This window comes from Pteropus vampyrus, unplaced genomic scaffold (assembly GCF_000151845.1).
Source record: "Pteropus vampyrus isolate Shadow unplaced genomic scaffold, Pvam_2.0 Scaffold83, whole genome shotgun sequence".
Classification (NCBI taxonomy): domain Eukaryota; kingdom Metazoa; phylum Chordata; class Mammalia; order Chiroptera; family Pteropodidae; genus Pteropus; species Pteropus vampyrus.
In genome coordinates this window covers 887,201-907,680 of record NW_011888864.1, presented here as the reverse complement: position 1 = coordinate 907,680, position 20,480 = coordinate 887,201, and the positions used below count along the sequence as shown (strand labels likewise).

At 37.3% G+C, this 20,480-nt stretch overlaps 1 protein-coding gene across 1 annotated transcript in view; it reads right to left on the bottom strand.

Annotated features, from left to right (window-relative positions):
- Nucleotides 1-5,609: 5,609 nt before the first annotated feature.
- EFNB2 (ephrin B2) overlaps nt 5,610-20,480 on the bottom strand; it is a 39,828-nt gene continuing 24,957 nt past the window's right edge. Inside the window, 3 exon segments of the mRNA NM_001305196.1 lie at nt 5,610-5,998; nt 7,459-7,572; nt 8,292-8,384. Of these exon segments, the coding sequence (NP_001292125.1) occupies nt 5,610-5,998; nt 7,459-7,572; nt 8,292-8,384 (596 nt within the window).

The following is a 20,480-nucleotide window of genomic DNA, read 5'->3' as shown; positions in this document are numbered from 1 at the left end:
GCTGAAAGTCAAGTCTCACCTTCGATTCATTTTACATATTTATCAACTATCTATGATAGGCCACAAACTATGTTGGTATTGTTAATATTATTTCCCTCATCCTGTGTACTTATAGATATATGGAGATTTTTTATGAGGGGGTTGGTTATTTTTTAAAATATAATTAACTTTATATGAAGAACGGTTTTTAGGAGATTCTCTTAATCAATTTATCACAGTATAAAAATCTTGAGGTGAATGAATGTATCTTTAGCTTTTGGAGCAGAATTTAACCACAAAATTGATTCATCCACCTAAAATTCTATACTTTATTATAAATAAATATAGTATTTTAATACTTCCCCCAATCATTGGTAAATGCCTCTGTCTCTAAACGAGAGGTAGAAAATAGTCTTTTCCATTACAACCCTGAAAATTTGCCTTTGTGTATGTCTACAGTGTAAATATTGCAAATATAATCTCAAATCCACTGAAAACAAACAAAAAAAGCAGTATAATACCCAAGTTAGTGTCTTTTGCACTAGAGTAGCAATTCTATCGCCTTTTGAGCCACCCAAAGACCTATTTGTTATCACACTGAAAAGTAGGGTAATCATCCTTTCCTGTATACATTAGGAAATTAAATTTTACTCCTCTGGGTTTCATTTTTCACTTCTTTTGCTGATTCTTCTCTGGGTTGGGTCCAGAGACTGACAGGAAGCTGCAGTCTAGTGACTGATATTTTATTGATTTTTTTTTTCTCATTTCCATCATGAACCTTTATCATAGTCTTTGAATAGGCAACTGTTTTACCAAAAAGGGAACTGACAATAGCAAGAGCTGTTCTGAGTGGCCAGCTGGCAGGAACAGCACTCAGTGATGCAGCGCAGTGATGTTGCCACGGCGGGCTCACCTTTCAGACAAAACAAACAGCATCTGGCTATGTGAGATTCTTTATTGCCCGTTGAAGAGAACAACTGGGCCCATTTTCAATCTCTCTTCTTTGGGTTTGGCTTACTTGATTTGGAAAACGTGTTTTCAAAAACAAAGTGGAACACAGGGACATAGTGTATTTGGTAATTTAAATTGTAATAGAGGCCACTAAGTAAAAGTTGAAAGTGCAGTACTTCGCTGTTTTTTTCTTTTACCCAGACTAATTATTAGTGATCTTGGTATACAGGATACAGCATTCAGCTTAGTGACCTGACTATAAATTGTGCCACTAAACTTGGGTTTGCAATGGAGGGGCAGTTGGGTGCAACAAAATAAAACGCTGGAGTAGATGAAACTACTATTCCAGCATCAGCTAAAACTGTGGACCTCTGGAGAACTTTTAAGGGAGAGCATTTATTTGACAGACATTTCTTTGATATAAGTACTGTGTTAGGCAGATGCTGCAGAGATCCCTGCTTCCAAAACCAGCCTTTTGTGAGAATCTCCCAGGGAGCTTTTGAGGCATGTAAATTCCTCATTTTTCACTTGTGAGGACTGTGATCTTGGGCAACTCAGTCAGGCCTGGAAAAACTTCTGGATTGCTTTCTTAATTCAGGGGTCTTTCTTAACCTCCCTACCTGAAGTACCCCACGCCTTGTGGTGAGGATTAACTTGAGGTGACGGTAGATAGAGATCTAAGCTGCCTCTGCCCTGACTACTCTGCTACCCTCAGATCCTGCAGGTGAAGATGTCCCCTGAGGGAAGTCTGGTGATCTCAGTCTTAAGACCCCAAAGGCCCCAAGAGCAAGGGGAAACATTCCCAACCCTAAAAGTACCCAGTCACCTTCCCCAGGAAGGCCAGCATTGGAAATGTGGTTGAATTGACTGCTGGCCTCTGGCTCACCTCAATCCAGTATCACAAAACATGCTTTAATCGATGTTGAATTTTTACAAAGGACATTTGACTTTTTCCTTCCTCTTGGGATTATTTCATGAAGAAAAATGAAGCTGTCGATAGCAAACTGCTTTGCTTGAATGGAAACTAGATCAACCTGGATTAGCATTGAGATAACAAAAGTGTGTTTCCCTTCTTTCCTCTCGTAGTTCGCTTTGCAGGTCGCTATTCAGACTGTGCAATCCGGGTGAAACTAGAGACATTTCCTAATAGTTTTATGGGGAAACCAGTGGGCTCACGGCTCTTTGCAAGATTAACACTCACATTATGTGCATGTCCTGATTTGAAAAATGGGCACAGAAATGCCCACAGGCAGAGGACTCCAGATAACTATAATGATAGAGAACAGAGTAGGAAAAGGCAAATTAAAAGAACAAATGAAAAAGGAAGAAAAATGAAAAAAGAAAAGGAAAATACTTTGAAGGCATTTTTTCCATAGGAAAAAAATATTTTATTTTTTTAAGAACAAATTCAGTTTGAAACAGACGTGGAATGTGACTTCACGGATTTCATTTTCTGGGGGCTAACTGCAATGTGGAACTAAAGCAGATTGAAAACCTATGACAGGCTATTAAAATAAAACAAAGAAAGAAAAAATATTTATAACTCAGGCATAATACTGTGTTACTTACAAATTGGACAACGAAATTTTAAATAAATATTCATGGTACATAATTACGGCACAAATATGCAGCAATTTGGCAACCTTTTATACCATTTTTTCCTCATTACAGTGCAAAGGGGGATGACACTGCCGTTTAACAAGCTGTAGCTAAATACATTGCAAAATTCAGATTTTATACAAAACATCTTGCTTAGACTTTATAAAAAACCAACATTGCTCTATGTACACAATCTGGGTAAGAAAAGCCATTTCTGTCTTGTTTTCATGTGTATTTTTATTAAAAAGGTGAATAAGGCTACTGTAACACCCCAAATCCATATACAGTAAAATCTGAACCTATTTACAGCATCTTCACTTAAACATTATGGTGCAAATTCCAAAGTCGAGTGACTAGGGATGATAATACAAGCAAGGCATTTACAGTAACTTTCCAAAGCTGAACCAACTTCAAATAAAGAAACAGTTGGTAGATTGTCATATTCTGCACCAGACACAAAACAGACGCACAGAACACTTTTCAATTGGTTGCAGGTAACGTTTCATCAATTCATCTGATTTTTCACAGTTTAGCATATAACCAAAATGTAGCCAACTGATACACACATTTGATTTCATAAAATCAGACTATTTCCCATTTTTCCCCTTCTCACCCCTCTCCCCCATCCTAAAGGTAATTTTTGATGGCTTACAAGAAAATCTTGTATGAATGCACATAAAGGAGAAGGTTGGGGTGATGGAAAGACTTACATATGTACTGTGGCTGGTCACCATGGCAACCTTCCACAGAAATATGATATAGATATATATAATATATATTGTAGATATATATTATACATATATGTACACATGTATACCACACACCCACTCATACATACACACACGCACTTTGGACCAACATCATTTTCAGGTTCAGGAAATACAGAATAATAGTTTTTGTTGCAACTCATTTTTGCAGGTATTCACTGGAGGTTCAAGAACCTTAAAATGCTGTTGCTACATCTTTTTTTTCTCCCAATTCTGAAAGCAATGTGTTACCATAGTAACAGGACTATGTTAAAGATGTCTATTTTGCATAGCACATAAAAAGTAGGTTTCCTGTTTACTCATTTTGTTTCCCAAAAGGGAGGGGTTTGAGAGGAGGAGAAAAAGGGAGGGAGCTAAAGCCAAACTCTCAGCTGAAACCCCCTCACGTGACCAGGTGGATTCTAGCGAACACTTCAGCCGTAAGGCAAGGGAAAACACAACACAGAAAATAAATGCCGGAACATCTTGTCATTGTTAAATATATGATGCAGTAACATCGATTTCCTGGTGTTTGGGGCTTGCATTTCCTAGTCTACAGTTACGTGAGATGCCTTCAGAGGACTTGGTTATTTTTGTATTTGCTCTCATTATTGTTATTTTTGGAGTGATGTTGTTTTTCCCAGAAGTAGCTGTCCAATTTTTTTTTTTTTTCATTAAAGCACTGAGCGTTGGGACCACTTAATTGCCACAAATGAATTTCACATCTTCTGGTGTATATTGTGTGCAATCTTAAAATATATATTAGTAAAAATCTTCCACTTTATATCCCTTGTGTTCTATATACCTATTATAAATATGTCCTATCCTCCTTCTCCCCCTCGACATCATAATTTATTTCTGTCTTAAGGACTCTAAGAGGTTTGCCATATGTGCTTCACCTTGACACAGAGCACCCACGCTGCGGCCTCGCTCAGTACCTACCCCGTGGTCCTCGCAGCCAGGACAGCACCACCATAAACCAAAGTGTTGTAAGGCTCGATTGGGGTGGAGGGGAGGGGAAGGGACAGTGCGGGGACAGGAGAATCTGACCTACCTTTTTTATATATGAGAATTCTTTAATAACGTCAATGATGATGGAATTGCAGCCTATTTGACCTTTGGCTTTTAAACGTCTAGGTCAGATTTGGCTCTCTGCTATTCTCCTAAATGCTTTCCCTGTGTTTAACAAAATGTGATAAGTATAGCAGCTGAGTCTGCTTTAGACATCATCCAAAGCAGACTGACTTTCCTACAGCTTCGGAGCTGTGCATCTTATTGCCAGTACCGCAATAGTCCTGCCGGAACCTACCATCAGCGGCCTACTTTCTCTCTTCCCTCTCCAAGTTTGTTCCTCTGCTGACAATGCCCCTTTGTTCCACCCAGAGAAGAGGGACTATGTTTTTCCCTGCACACTGCTATTTGATAAGAGTGAATTCTTTCCTTCAAATGCACCTTAATCCACTGTGTGTACTGTTGTGTCTCCTACTTGCCTCTTAATATCTTTGCAAAACCAAAGTGCTATGCTACCTAACTGGGCTTTTTTCCTCCTTCCCAACTTTCTGTTTAAGAGGCAGCAGCGTTGAACTGCATTTGCAGACAGCCCTTTCCCCCCACCCACTCCCTCCACCATCTCCTAGTCTTCCTCGGCTGACAGCCTAGCATCTGACTGGAAGGTTCCTGATTAGCAGAGTTTCTATAAACGTATTACCCATTCAACTGTAGCTGTTGTTGTAAATGGATGGAGTAGGAGACCTCAAACATTAATGTTCCATTAGTGATGCAGAATGTGGCGTGAGAGGAAATCTCATGTGAAGTACTGCAGAGCCCTGGATAACAGGAGTGTGCAACAGTGAGGACTAAAGGCTAGAGCTCTTTAAAAGCCCCACTCAGCCAGAAGTCTATGCGACAAGTCGAGGGGCACAGCCGAGGCAGAAGACGGCGTTTCCAGGCATGGCATCCCGGGGCACCTACCCAGGATGCTCGAGGCTCTCTCTCACCTACCAATTACTCTGTCTTCCCTTGGCTTCTGTGTAGGCCTGAGTGACCGCAGCACATGGCTTCGAGGATGAGAGGTGTGAGGCAAGCGCTGCAGTCCGCATGGGCGTCTTCTACACAAGTCTTCCAGCTGTCACTGAGCATCTGTATTCACCACGGCCGAAACGCTACAGACTAGGTAAGCTGTCCAACTCAACAGGGCTTTTCCGAGAAGGAGTGTTCCCTCTCCCCCGCCGTGCGTCAGTCCACTCGAGACACAGGGGGTCATCAAAACCCTCCACGGGCTGGCGGCAGCGGGACAGTAAGTTTCCTCCGGGAAAGCGAAGGCACCGCCAAGTCTCAGACCTTATAGTAAATGTTCGCTGGGCTCTGGGGAGGCATCTCCTGGACTATGTACACCGGGTGCCCATAGTCCCCGCTAACCTTCTCATAGTGGGGACAGAAGACACTGTCTGCAGTCCTCAAGGGGATGATAATGTCACTGGGCTCGGAGCCATTATTGTTGCCACTGCGCTTGGGCGTGGCCAGCGTGCTAAGTGACAGCGTGGCCGTGTGCTGCGGTGAGTGCTTCCTGTGTCTTCTCCGGTACTTCAGCAAGAGGACCACCAGTGTGATGATGATGACGATGAAGATGATGCATCCTGAAGCAATCCCTGCGAATAAGGCCACTTCGGAACCGAGGATATTATTCCCAGAATGTCCGGCGCTGTTGCCGTCTGTGCTAGAACCTGCACAAGTTGAGAAAGAACAGTTATCACTGCCCCGAGTGCTGACGAGCTGCTTTTAGGGCCTTTCAGAATGTGAAAATTAAGCAGGGCCAAAGATTTAACTGGCAGCTAGACTTTGACAAACCAATTACCTCATTTAATAGCTAAATGTAAAAGGCAGAAGTCAGCAATCGATATGAAAGGAGATGTGATTCTAGGTCGGATTTTCACGCTGCTCCCAAAGCACATCATTTCCTTTTCATACATCATCATCCATCAACCACGCTGATGGGCTGTGACAGCCAGACCCTGATCTTGCCTCGTGTCTTAACCCACGTCAGCCAGCGTGTGGCTGCGGCAGAAAGAAAAAAAGGAAGTGGCCGATTCTCTAGGTCGTCAGGGTTTGCTACCCATGCTGCACTACTCTTGTGCTTCCTTCTAGAACTTGTGGCTTCCTGGGAATCCAAACTGCCTTGCACTCTCAACACAAGCCCTGCCCACTGGCAGAGCACACGAGAACGCCAAAGGAGAGATGGGGAGGGGCTAGAAAAATGTTCGACTCGTAACTCGTTTGTATTATTTGATTTACACTTAAAATACATTTGGGAGGCGGCAGAAACTCTCACGCTGAACAGACTGCCAACCCAAATGTTAAGCACTAAAAAACTGCCTGGCATCATTATATTATCCATTTATCAGTTTGTCACAAGAATTTGACACATCTTGTCATTGAAAGTTAGAAATAACAACTTCCCTCCTTAACGCTTGGAAAGAGATAGAATATTGCTACAGACGCTAAATTCACATGACTACCAGCCAGGCATACAGATTCCTAATACAAAACTGCTGACGTCTGCTCAGCAACTACCACATAACAAATTTAATAGCATGGTAAAAAATACATAGCTTTGTTCAAATACTGTTAAGAAAATAAAGTTAAATGACAGCCAATTTTATCTAGTATTCTAAACTTTTGCCACGGATCTATCTAATAGCTTATCTTACACTGAAAATATAAAAAACATTTTTTCAAAAATAACCACCTGAAAAACATGACATTATGCAATACTTTAAGATGTTACAATCTAAAACGAACAAGAGGATCAATCGGGCTCTTTGTGGCTTAGATATAATGAGGGATTAGAACATTAATTATATATACATTAACATTGGCTTTAAGCTAGTGTTGCAACTAGCATGATAAAGTGTCAGTCAATGAAAATAACTTTGGTCTGAGAGAATAGTGCTAGTAATAGCACTGACGTTTGATGAATTCTACTCTTTTGAACGTAGGACTTTTGTAAAAATAAAATATTTTGTTTTTATCGAGTAATTAATAACAAATGAGAGTGATGATTACTGACTTCAGGTTAGTACAAGTTAACCCTACTGGTATGGAAGCGCTTTGACTCTGTTTTACCTCCTGAGATACTAAGTGTACGATGCACACAGACCTACACACACAGGTCATGCTGCTATACCTGGATTCGATTTGACAAAGGGACTCGTTGTTGAACTTCTCCCATTTGTACCAGGTGCTTGTTCTGGATGTCTTGTTGGATCATTATGCCTGGTTGACCCGGCAGAACTTGCATCTATATGAAAAACAAATGATTACTTACAGCATAGACATCTGATAAGATCTAGCTATAGGAGCTGGGTATGCATCTCAGGAGGCATGAATAGCAATGAACATAAGACTCTTTATGCAAAGTACTATGAGATACAAGAATATAATGTTCCTTTTAAAACGAAATGGTTATTCTAGTTATTTCAAAGGTTTAGATTGTGAGGCCATCTGTGGAAACTATAGGGATTCTTGCATTTGGCAGGCAGAGCATTGCAGATGACATTTCAATTTAACTGAGCAAGTTGATTGACTACTATACCAATTTCTAATGAGAAGAATAATTCTTTCTGCACAATAGGTTATCTACAAGTGAAAAGGCTCAACAAACAAAAGTCTTCTGTAGTCAAGATGCAGAAATGGGCAAAACTGCAAAAAACTGTTTTCATTCTGGATATTTTAATTTTGAACCAAAGAGGCATTTTGCTTTTAAGAAGGAAAAAATATATATATACACATATATGGCAATAGATATTCTACCTGGCTGACTTTAACTGTTATCTTCAATAAAAGAAGTCTGTTACATTGACTTGGCGACATCTCTGTGGCTCAAAGTGCAGAGAAAGGTTTGCTTTCAAAACTAAACTGAAGAGTGACTGAAGGTGAGTGTTAGCAATACTGGTGCCACACTAGCTGGGGGGTTCAACCAGATTACAGTGGCTTCATGAAGCAGCAGATGGTCTTTACCTTGTCCAACTTTCATGAGGATCTTCATGGCTCTTGTCTGGCACACCCCTCCCTCCTGGTTATCCAGGCCCTCCAAAGACCCATTTGATGTAGCTGATTAAAAATAAAATGGACAAAACAAAAAAATAAAGAAAAATCAGGAAATCAATAAGCCAACTTTACATGAACATGAAATGTCTGAAAACAATTTGAAAAATAAGAATTCACTCTTACTCACAAGTTTTCTGAAAGTATGGAATGCTGAAAGTCGAAAATAAAATAAAAAGAAATAAAGAAAAATGGATACTGTCAACACTGCCGCATGTACACTATCTGGTTTCAGATTTACTTAAGCACTTCTCCTTCCTTCGTAATCAACTAATTTAGTATTAGTATATAGATAAAAGGGACAGCATATTCTCAAAAGCTTACTGACTATTTCAGGGTCAAACTCAAAAGAGCAAAATAGTACGGTAATTTCAAAATATGGTAATCATCACACAACACCTGCTTCCTCTACTACAGATTTCCTGCTTCAAGAACAATTAGCTTGATGCTCCCTGTTTGTCAAGCATCCAAGTGCTGTAAACACTAAAAGAGAGACTCCCACAACCCTTTTCTTCTTTCCCAAGCCTTACTTGAGCTTAAGAAATATACTAGAATTCAAATTTGAAGTTTGTCCCATCATTTTGTACTGGCCCAGAAAGAACGAATGTGTTATTATTGCCAAGATCAACCTTCAGCCAACGTCCTTGTTTTAAGGCAATTCTGGATGGACAGAGGGGGGATCCACATATCCCACTGCTCTGTTAGGGTCCCGTGGCAAACAAGGATATAAGGCGAGGGTTCTAGCTGCCACTTGCCTCACGTTCACCAGCTTCATTCTCTTTCCACTTCAAGAGGGACAGAGGAAGAAGCATAGAACATTTGACCACTTAACAGTATGTTTTTGTAAACAGTCTATGCTCTACTCTATTTAAACACATTATTGTTCTGTCCTTTTAGGACAGTGAGTTCTCTGAATTGCTTGGTAACTAAGGCTGTAAAAGGAGGCTGCCAGGTACTTTGCTGAGGAACAAGATTTAAATTACAGGTCAAATTCCAGAAGAGAAAAGAAGGTGGAGAGTGCTAGACATTTTCATTTCTCCAAAGTTCATGGGGCAAAGAATGGAAGTGTTTCATAATACATTTCTGCAATGTAAATCATCCTCTGCTTTGATTATCAAAGTTTTGTCTACTAACATTACACTTTTAAAGGCATTAAAAAAAAGGAGACTTTCTGGTAAAAATAAATCCAAAAGACATTCTTTAAGTGGCCTGTTTGTTTTCCAAATGGTGGGTCAGCAGACAAATTCTAAATGCATGCATAGAAATATGCATGCCATAGATAATTATATGAGCTGGAAAATAAGGCACTTATTTACTTGTCTTTGTGTTCTTGAGTTAACGACTTTTACTTTCACTGTTTTCCTTAAAAATAATGGCTGCCTCTTATGTGTATAAATATCACTTTGCTTATCTGAGTGTTTCCTTAAAATTCTCAGACTCACAATCATATCTCAGTCTTCTGTTATTGCTGACACTGAGTTTCTCCTGGGAAACTGGGCAAAAGTTGCCATAATAATTTGGGGGTGGGGTGGGTAGAAAGTAGAGAGTATTCGTTTGTAGATTGTTGAGAAAATGTTTGGCAGATAAATTAAAACAAATACTTAATAACTAAAAAATGTGAATCTAAAAAAAATTATCTCTTTTTCCCATTCCTACATCCTTCTCTTTCCCTTTTCCCTCCCCCAAATATGTGCCTAAATTTCAAAGAATCCTTTTCTCTTAAAGGCTTAGAGCGGTATGGATATCTATCAGCAGGAACTACTTCTGGACATTACAGAGTAGAGCTATAATCTTCACTTAGTTATTTAGAGTTTTCTCATTTGATCATTCTCAAATATTAAAATATGTTTTCATACAGAAAAAACTAGAAAACTAATGTCTTTTTTGGCTGCCAGTTTCAAAGGTTTAGTTTACTTAACTCAAGTGAAATCTCAATGTTTCCTAATTCATATACCTATAAATGCACTCTCATGCAAAAGTGCACCCAAACTAAATTTTCTTGCTAAAAGCTAACACTAAGCTGACAAATGATAAAAATATGATCTGAAGGATGGTGCACAGAAAAAAAATAGAGGACAATACAGATTTATTTTAATCTTGAGGAAAAAAGTACAAAGATATTGGTGTGAAAGAAAAAAAAAACAAATGAATAGCACAAATGATAAGACAATGCAGGGTAGAGAAGAGTCACTGGCAAAATATAATTAAGAACGGCATCTGCAGAGGCAGAAACTACTGACTACTTCTACTTTGTCAATTTGGAAGCATGAGAAGTGCACATAATTCGAGTGACTTTCTCTTTTGATTTAATTTGTAAGCAATGCCTCTTCTAAATACTAATGCCTTTGTGCAGAGTTTCCTTTGGTTTACCCAAAATAATGTCAGAAAAACCCGCAACTATAAAGAACTCTAAAAGTATTCAAATTAAATTGTAATCTGTAATTTAACATCTACAGACTATGAGATGGTAGGGAAAAAAATTGTGGCAATGAAACTGCATTGCATCTGTAACAGTTGAAATTTTGTTTATTCCTTGGAGAGAAAAAAAAAGCCTTCAAGCCCTGGTATTGGATAGAGTGAAACCCACAGGCGCTGTCTTTGCAGAGGTCCTGAAGGCAGAGGCTGCTGCTGGTTTGCAGGAGGATGGGGGTAAGGGGGAGAGTGGACCAAGGGATAGAAGACTGTGAGTGAGGACAGTTTTTTCCCTTTAAGTCAACCTGGAAGTTGTAAAAGTTACTGGAAGATACTGAAAAATTCACTACTAATGTTAAAACAGCTTAGATGTTCCACCATGAAAAATTTTTGCTCTAAGTTAGATATGATCCAAGTTGTCACGGAAAACCCTGTTTCGAGATGTTACTACCAACTGAAATTTCAGAAGGTAAGCTTTATAGCAAACATAAAATAATTCAGAGTAACTTCAACTTATTTTATATTTGATTGCATGGTAAAAATTAACCTCTCTCTCTCTACTACCTTATCAGGGAGTATAGGGCCTATGGTTCTAATTCTAGAGGTCTCTCTGCCCTCACTTTGGGAATTGGCACATCCCAAAATGTCCTGCACTGACGGTGCCTCTTTACTGGCAGAGACCTCTGAAATAAAGCCATAGACTAATATTCTGATTTCTGCTGCAATAGCCAGTCACCAAGAAGTTTTAAAAGGTTTAGTGGCTGACTTAAAAAACAATCATTAATGCTTGGTAATAAAATCTATTTCCATTTCAAGACACAACTTTGCAATTATTTTTATTGTTGATTGGAATGTATTGGGAATTTTTAACACAGAAAAAAAGAGTAAAAATAAATTATTACCTCATTATAATTTTTCTTTGTATCTCTCTACCAGTATTATCTAATCCCGCTACAATCACTGTTACTAAATGGATGAAATTTCATTTAATCATTTAGAGACAGAAAAAGAAATTGTTATACTTAAGCTTTTAGTGCCCAGGTATTTTTTTTTTCCTCTTGGCCCGGGGGGGTGGGGCGGGGGAGGGGGAAACAGACTTTATAAAATTAAAAATTACAAGAGAAATTTCTCCATCTAGTTAGAAAATAGGTTTAATAAAAATACATTTTATAGCCTGTTTTTAAAAGCTTTTGCTTCAGGAAATCTAATTGTATACAGTGAGTATACTGCAATCACTACATTGTTCCCCCAGGGCCTGGTTTTCAGTGGGTGATCATTGCTCAGCAAAAAAAGTACCCTGGGTTCACACTGCCTAAAAGTTCTCTTTATATCTGAAAACTACACTGCCATCATCTGTGGTTTCCCACTAATTTGCACGCAAACTTATCTGTAGTTCTAGCTCACTGGGAATAGTAGCACACAATGGTTACCTGAGTGGGAAAAGGAGAATCTGTGAGCAAAGCAGACTAAAAGGGCAAGAATATTCCTGGGCTGTGGCTTTTAGACGGTGCCCAGGGAGAGGAAGTAATACTGCATTTTAATGTGTCTTCATTTGCTCCTTACTGCTCTGCATCCCAGAAGGCTAAGCTGCTGCACTGGATCTCTGTGGTTTTCTGTCTATCATATGAGCAACGTGCAAATCAGATGGAAAACTCAACTGCTGGATTGGGGCCGATATATGGGTCTTATTCACAAACAGGTTGGGAATGAGGGCAGCACAAAATTTTTTTCAGAATAATAACTTCTTAGCTTATGATGGAAAGAATGAAATATCAATATACTTGCATAATTTGGAAGATATTTCAAACTATTTTAAAATATAGCTTATTGGGATGGGGCCAGGATAGGGTAGGGGGTTAATGGACACCCGAAAGCAAATATTTTTATCAATGTCATCAAAGAAGTCCACCAAGATAGTAAAAGTATACAAAGTGAAGAAAACCAAAGTTCAGTTTTCAAGTTAAGAATGAAAACCTTGTCTTTATGTAAAGCTGCACATGACATATTTGCTCTTATTTGAAGATGAAACAGATACCATTTTATGAAAATTCTCTATCAATATATCCTTTTTGTACTTATTCTTTTCCACTATTATATTATATGCTGGCCCTGCTAATTTTGATTTCTTAGGGCAGCCTTCCAACACATCAGTCTCCTTGAGCTCAACACAGTCTTCTGAAGAACTGGAAGCCTATTACCAGACAAACTTAGGAACTAAAAGCAGAATTAAGTGACAAATATGGAAAGTAAAGCCAGAACAGTAAAGTAAACTTGATACACAAAATAGACCACTGTTTTCTTCTACTAAGGCTAATAACTCTTTGAGTGTCTAAAAGAAAAAAAAGTGGAATGAGAGTAAGTTGAAAAACAAGGGAGCTGATTAAAATATAATTACTTAATGTGAACATAACAACCCAGGAAGCTAAGATTTATCTACTTAGCATCCTGACATCAGTTCAAATTCAAATTGTGATTCAAATTCAAAATATATACTACAGAAACAGGGATTCAATTTCTAGAACTAAAATTAATGTAATGTAATGCCTTGGGCATCATGGTTCTCTTTTAAGATACCAACACAGGAGAAAAATTCTGAACATGGAAATGATGATGTTCACTAGATGTCAAAAAATAAATGCCTTTTTTAAATTAATTAAAGCTTCTGAAACAGAAACATCTGTATAACGTGCCAAAAGAAAGAAGAAAAATTCACTTCTAACTTCTTCCTTTTTATGTTTTTTTCTGTGGCTTTACAGTAAAAGAAATCAGGAATATATCATCATGACTTTCCAAGGGCCTTGTTATTTTTGCTTGGCATACTATCAAAAAGAAAAATCAGCATTATTTCAAATGATATGGCATTTCATCCCATAATGTCTGATCTTAGAGTAAACGTTTTATAAATACTTAAACGGCCTCACTGAAGAAAGAAAAACACAAAGGAAGATATTTTCAAAAGAAATATGTATCTGCAAAAGCTTTTTTTTTAAAAAAAAAAAAATCTCCACCTGATGAAATAGCTCTTACTGGCATTTGATTAACTGATTTTAGTGTGTGGGGAATAGTTCACAGTTAAAACACTCAATAAGTTATTCATAATATAGGATGTGTGTATTTCTTACTCAAGAAAACATTGTTCCAGTATGATATGAAGAATCATTTGAATTAAAACCACATCACTATGGCTGTGTTTTGAAAATTTAAAGCAGTAAATCAAGCGTTAAGAAGTAATAACTGGCTTAGCCCCAGTGACTTCTACACAACACAATTAATTAGTTTCTCTGCTAGACAGAATGATTTGGAAAAATAAATTTTAAAATGAAGTCACAATTCAGACCTTCCCTCCAGTATTCTAGCATTAAAATGAGTTATGGTAGCTCGAGTATAACTCTTGACTAAAACGGTATAATTTTATTTCCTCAGTTTCAAATGTTCATCCTAACAATGATAGGATGTTATATTGACAGCTTAGAAAGAGTAATTTTTAAAAAAGTAAACTGTGCTTGTGTTCAAGAAAAGATTTAATGACATATTACTTTGCCGCTTTACAGAACTTTTTTGGAAAGACAGGAGATATGAGGATACTAGAGAACTGAGTCTGAAGGTGCCAATATAATATATATTATTATAGTTCTTATCTCATACATCATATGATACTTAGACATTGAGGGAGGTTGACCTATTGAAAGAATAGTAACAATATAAATTAATAAATGCCACATTTAGAACACAACAAATTGTCATAGCTTACTCATGAAATCTTTTAACTATTAAGAACTATATACAAAGATCAAGTGACAATCATTGAAGATATTAAGAGTCACAGTTATCTTTGATAACATAGTCCTGAAAAGTCAGTGATAACATAAAACCAGAGTGAAAAAGATGGGAAGTAGTGAATTCATGTGTGTGTGTGTGTGTGTGTGTGTGTGTGTGTACACGCACGTGCACAACTCAGTACCCTAACACTTTTCTGAGAAATATCAAACAGTCCTGGCAATAAATTACCTGTCTTTTTTTTTTCATTTATTAAAAATATGATTAAACACATGAGATTATTTATGAGTGGTTTATTTTATTTCCCATCAAAATATTGCTTGCATTACCTTATTGTCTTTATTTTTTAAACGAATTCTGTTGAGGAAAAACATTCCTTCTTAAGACTAAGATTTTATTGCTAAAAGTTATGATGATTTTATGCAAGTGGATTCTCTTATTAGGTTAAAAAATTTCAACATGAATCCATAAAAAAAGCTTTTCATCTAATATGTTTGAAAAGAATTTATCTAATTGTCATAATGATTCAAACAAAATTAACATCATGAGAATATGAAAATGTGACAGTCAACAGTAAAAGAATAATTACCTTTATGGATGAGAGTCAACCTTAACATAGGCCCAAATCTACTAAACAAGAGGAATTGTGTGTTAAAAATAGGTGGCCAGATGACCACTTCAATATAATGACCACACTCACAGTTTTTTTTTTTTAACAATGATATAAGAGTTCTAAAGATAAAACATAATTCCCTATTGTCTATCTAAACTTAAGTATTCAAATTTTTAAAAATGAGACTTCCCAGTCAAAAGATAGTGATAATATCTAATGAAAATATTCTGAAACATGAAGTATGTGTTTGAGCGAATTATATTTCTAGCATACAATCCACTGCCCACTCCTGAGTTTTTAACAGTCTTAATCATTAAAATATCTTTGTGGAAATATGGAAATGTCTAGATAGCAAAGGGCCAGAGTAAAAAGTTCATGGTGGGGAGGGGATGCACATCTCACCAACCTCTTGCTCATTCTACTGTCACTAATCACATGCAATGATATTAATGACCCAGTAATTGCGAGACCACAGCACTGAAGTGGAAAACACCCAGCAGAGGCAGAGTTCAGCTCTGGGTGGTAGGACTTCACCAGGGACTGAATTAATGTTTGCTGACAGTTTAGAATACAACACTACGGATGAGAAAATGCGCCACTCTGATAGCATAATAGTTTAGATGGACATGATGTTATTTGCTTTGACCATTTAGCCAGCAGTGGTAACCCCAATAAAAGGCCCTGTCTGAATTTGCCCTATAGATGAACCTTATTCTGTTCAGGGGACGTTCTGTACCCTAAGAATCCAGAGCAATTTTCCACATGTTTGCTTCAATAAAAGAATACCTTCATCTCCTGGTTTAATATCAGGAACAATGAAACTAGGTTACTTCACTAATGCAAAAAGCCATTTGTGAAGCACATTTGTCTTTTAACAACATATAGCCAGTTCCTCCCTGAAGTGATCAATTATGCTCCTGCCACAGGTTTTGCCAATCCATCCATCCGGCCATCTATCCGTCCGTCCGTCCGTCCGTCCGTCCGTCCGTCCATCCACCCGTCCATCCACCTGTCCATCCATCCATCCATCCATCCATCCATCCATCCATCCATCCATCCATCCATCTACCCATCTATCCAAATCACAGCACTTACACTTGACTAAGGAGATTTTTAGTTTCTTAATCCCTCTATTTGTATAATTGAGAAACTTTCTAAAATATAATTTTACTATTTAGCAATTTTCTATTGAGGGCCTCAAAATACTTAATAACATTAAACAAAATAAAGTAGCATAGTCTTATTAAAGAAATGGAATTAATAGATAGTAGATCTAAAAGGAAAAAGGAAATTTAGATGATCTGACAAACTGTTATTACAACCACGTTTTCACAATGGCCCTTTCTCCTTTCCTATTGCTTTGTAGGATATTCTTCATTCAATTTTGGGGCATATGATTGAAGATAGTTATTGCCGAAGTTAGTTACACAATACAGGACAGGGCATCAGGCCTGGCTTGTTTGATACAAGCATAGAGTTCCTTAGGTATCTGGATCACATGAGCGAGTTTCTTTGCTAGTGCTTTGAATGTGTTCCGTATGTACGTATACTCTTTTCACTGTAATTATGTATGTGATGTGATATATATGTATACTATCTTTCCTCCCACTGTGTATTCATTTATTTGCTTGGTGACTCAGGAGGCACTGTTATAAACTAATTACTCCAGTCTAATGGTCTTGACAGCCCTAGTTTAGATTTTGACCCTGACATTTCACGGCTGTGTGAAATGTACTGAACAACTCACACTTTCTAAGTTTCAGTTTTCTCACAGAGATAAAAATTTCTCTGTCACCCGTGTTTCAAGACTCCAAAGTGACAATAGAGTATGTGAGGCCCAACACTTCTCCTTGACTGGTCAAACACCCAGCCTGAGATTTCAGAATGTTAGGAACAAGCTGTGATTCTTAAACTATATAAATAAGTTTTTTCAAAGTAACCTTTTATATCTCTCTATGCCTCTTGGCTATTCCTTAAAGTGCTTTATTTTGCTTTAAGTTTTGATCTTCACGATGAATAAAGGCTATTAAGAAACTTGTTCTCATGCTTGTACTAAGTCTTCAGTATTCAATTATTTATAAGTCTAAGTGAACTTTTAAAATCTATACATGCAGGTTGCTAAGAGATATTCAGATGTATTTTATGAACTAGTAAAGGCAGTTTTTCGTTCCGAGGAATTTCTAAATAATTTTTTTTTTCCTAAGTCATCGCTTTCATTTCTGATCTGCTCTTGCTTTGCTCTTATTTTGCATATGAGGTTTTAGTCTCTCCCATTACTTTAAGAGCTAGCGTCATCTCATTTTTTGGTTGGTTATTTTGCAATTAATAATAGTGTTCGCAGGACTCTCTCTGTCTAGCTCTAAATGACATACGCTGTCACTACTGCCTAGGTGACACCATAGAATGTGAACAGAGTCTCACTTACTACAGCCTTCTTCCCCTAAACCCCGAGTGATCTGGGATAAATATCCAAATGGCCATGACTCCATCAGACCCACGAGCCAGAAGTTTTTCAGCACAATCTCCAGTTAAACAGAAGCCAAGACTTTATTCTGTAAGTGCAAAGAATTTAAGCTTTATTCATATTAAATTCAATAAGGAGTCTTACTGATATACTCTGGAAGAGCCTTCAATACAGTCAAAAAAGGTTTTCACATTATGTTAAGAAATAACAGAAATGACACTTCTAATTATCCAACTAATGAAATGATGTACTTCCCCAGCTAGTCTCGGTGACAAGGCAACTCTGACGCATTTTTTTTTTCTCTAGAAGAATAGTCATATTACATTAGGATGCTGCTGAAATTATCAAAATAAATACAGCATTTCCTTTGTATAACAGGGAACTGAGAAAAAGCCCCTGCAAAGTTGGTTAAATGGCAAGTGGGGAAAATGATTATGCATTTGGAAGACTCTTCCCGGTCCTGTCTCTTTTGGATCTTACAGATGATCTGCTAACAAGCTTGGGCAAATCTACCGACAAAAAACTACATAAATGCATGTTTCTCGGTAAGGAAAGCCCAAGGACAAAAGGACTTTTTATAACACTCCAAGAAGACAAAGAGGGAAGATCTTATAATTAAGTTACGCAGCATTACTGAAACTTGTAAACTCCATGGAGTTTCATTCTATGGATCATTTTCAAATAAATGATACTTTCTAAATCCATCTTTCCCTCCTCTGGCTTGCAGGAAAGCATAGGTTGCCTTCAGGCTTCAGTCTCATACATCCTCCCCCACTCCAAAGAGATCCTTAGTTGTGCCCAGTTGGTGCCAACCATGGAAGTAAGCACTTTATATATATTACCTCGTGTAAACACACATCACCTAGAGAAGGCAGGTACTGTCATCATCCCCAGTTTACAGATGAAGAGACTGAGGCAGAGACTGTGTAAGTAGCCTGTTGACGGGCATTCAAGAACCCAGGTCTGTCTGCCTCCAGACTCTAACTACAATGTTAACCTGCAGCTCTACGTGGTGTGTGCGTGTACATCCCCCAAACACCAAGACTCTGATGAACATTCCATTACAAAAATGACAGTTGTAGGTTTAAAATAAAAATGTGTTTAAATGCTTGAATTCAGTATTTACATGTAAGGTATCAAACATAAATCTTCATCTCAAAGTCAGAGAACATAAGTGATAAGCCAATGTAGCCATACAGCTAAATTTGACAGAAATGTAGCTTTTGCTATGTTTATCATATTAATAATTCATCAAATAAAGCATATAACCACTTTAGGGAGGCCAGACATTTTTATATATTCGAAAAGAAATCTACATGTAAAAGGATATTTGAAAAGCCCCATAACTATTTTGCTAGGGAAAGAGTTTACAGTATAGTCAGTATATTTTAGTGCCACTTGCCATACCTACTCCCCAGATATAAATAAATCAAAAGCAGAAAAAAAAAGGAAAACAAACAAATATATAGACACACTCAACAAAAATAAAGAAATGGAACCTGTTCTTCTGTTTTGATTTTTTTAAATAGTGTTTCATTATATTTGTGTGCAAGTTTTAATTTATTTTGCAATTTTGCTCAGCAGTGGAATTTATGCCTAAAACATTGCAAAGCTCACCGTGGAGGCTTCCAATTTTACATGCTCTGATGAAAAAAAATTGCTTTGGAGAACTAAACCAATGAAGTGTCTAAGAAATGGTGACTCATTCTAACTCATTCAGTAGTTTCTCATGGAAGAGTTTCTTAAGGTGTGGAAAGTGAGGGATGGCTTTTGGAAGGACGGCTGTGAATATGGCAGGGTGTACGTTATAGAACAACTTTTAATCAAACAATCATTAGAAATGCCGACTTTTAGATTATTTTCCACAAATCTATGTCTTTGCTACAGATTTTTAATATCATAAAAGCCACATAAAGCTAAATTGGGAGGTGCTCTGAGCACGTGGTATTGTCTAACAACTCTGTCATGGCCACTGTGCATTTACAAAATACTAACACAATGCCATTCATTTTCATCCATCTTTGATTCATAATTTTGGTAATATGATGAAAACCTTCTCGTAGGCATTTTGCAAGATTTTATGCTAAGGTTGGTTAACCAACCCACAGAACCTTCATAAGGTTGGATGTTGCAAAGAGCCAACACACCAAAATTGCTGACTCATCCAGCTCCAACACTGCTAAAAGGAAACTAAACCAAGCACATAAAGTGTCTACAAGAAAACTTTATGATACAAATATTGACGAAGCCTGCGAACACAGTTAGGAATGCTTTCCTAATATTAACTGAAGTGAAACAGACTTCCCTTGACAACGGGCAACTACAGAACAGATAGTTATTTCATAAACTCTTTTTAAGCTTTAAAGATATAATAACTATAGGTTATGTAAAATGTTTAATGGTTTTCAGGTAATTAAGAATCTAAATGTAAAAAAAAAACCCCAAAAAACAAAAAAAGAGAGGCTTTTCCAGACCGAATGATTATAACATCCCTACCTTTGAATCATTTAAGATTACATTTTATTATGCAAATCAGGCCCAAGGCTAATTACTGAAATTGGTCACTTGAAAAAGTCAATTCTAAACATTAAAAAAAAAAAACCATATATATCATTTTGTCACACATCAAAGCAAATAACCATCTATGAGAAAAATTAATGAGGATGCATAGCATTTCGTCATGTCATCTTCTAAGGGAATTAAGCGGATGGATACTCATCAGGTTTAATAATACACTTCCAATTAAAAGTTAATATTTATTTCTAAAAGTGAAGAGTATGATGCCTGTATTTTAAATCTGATAACACTACAAATCAAAATAAATGTCTTTAGAAAA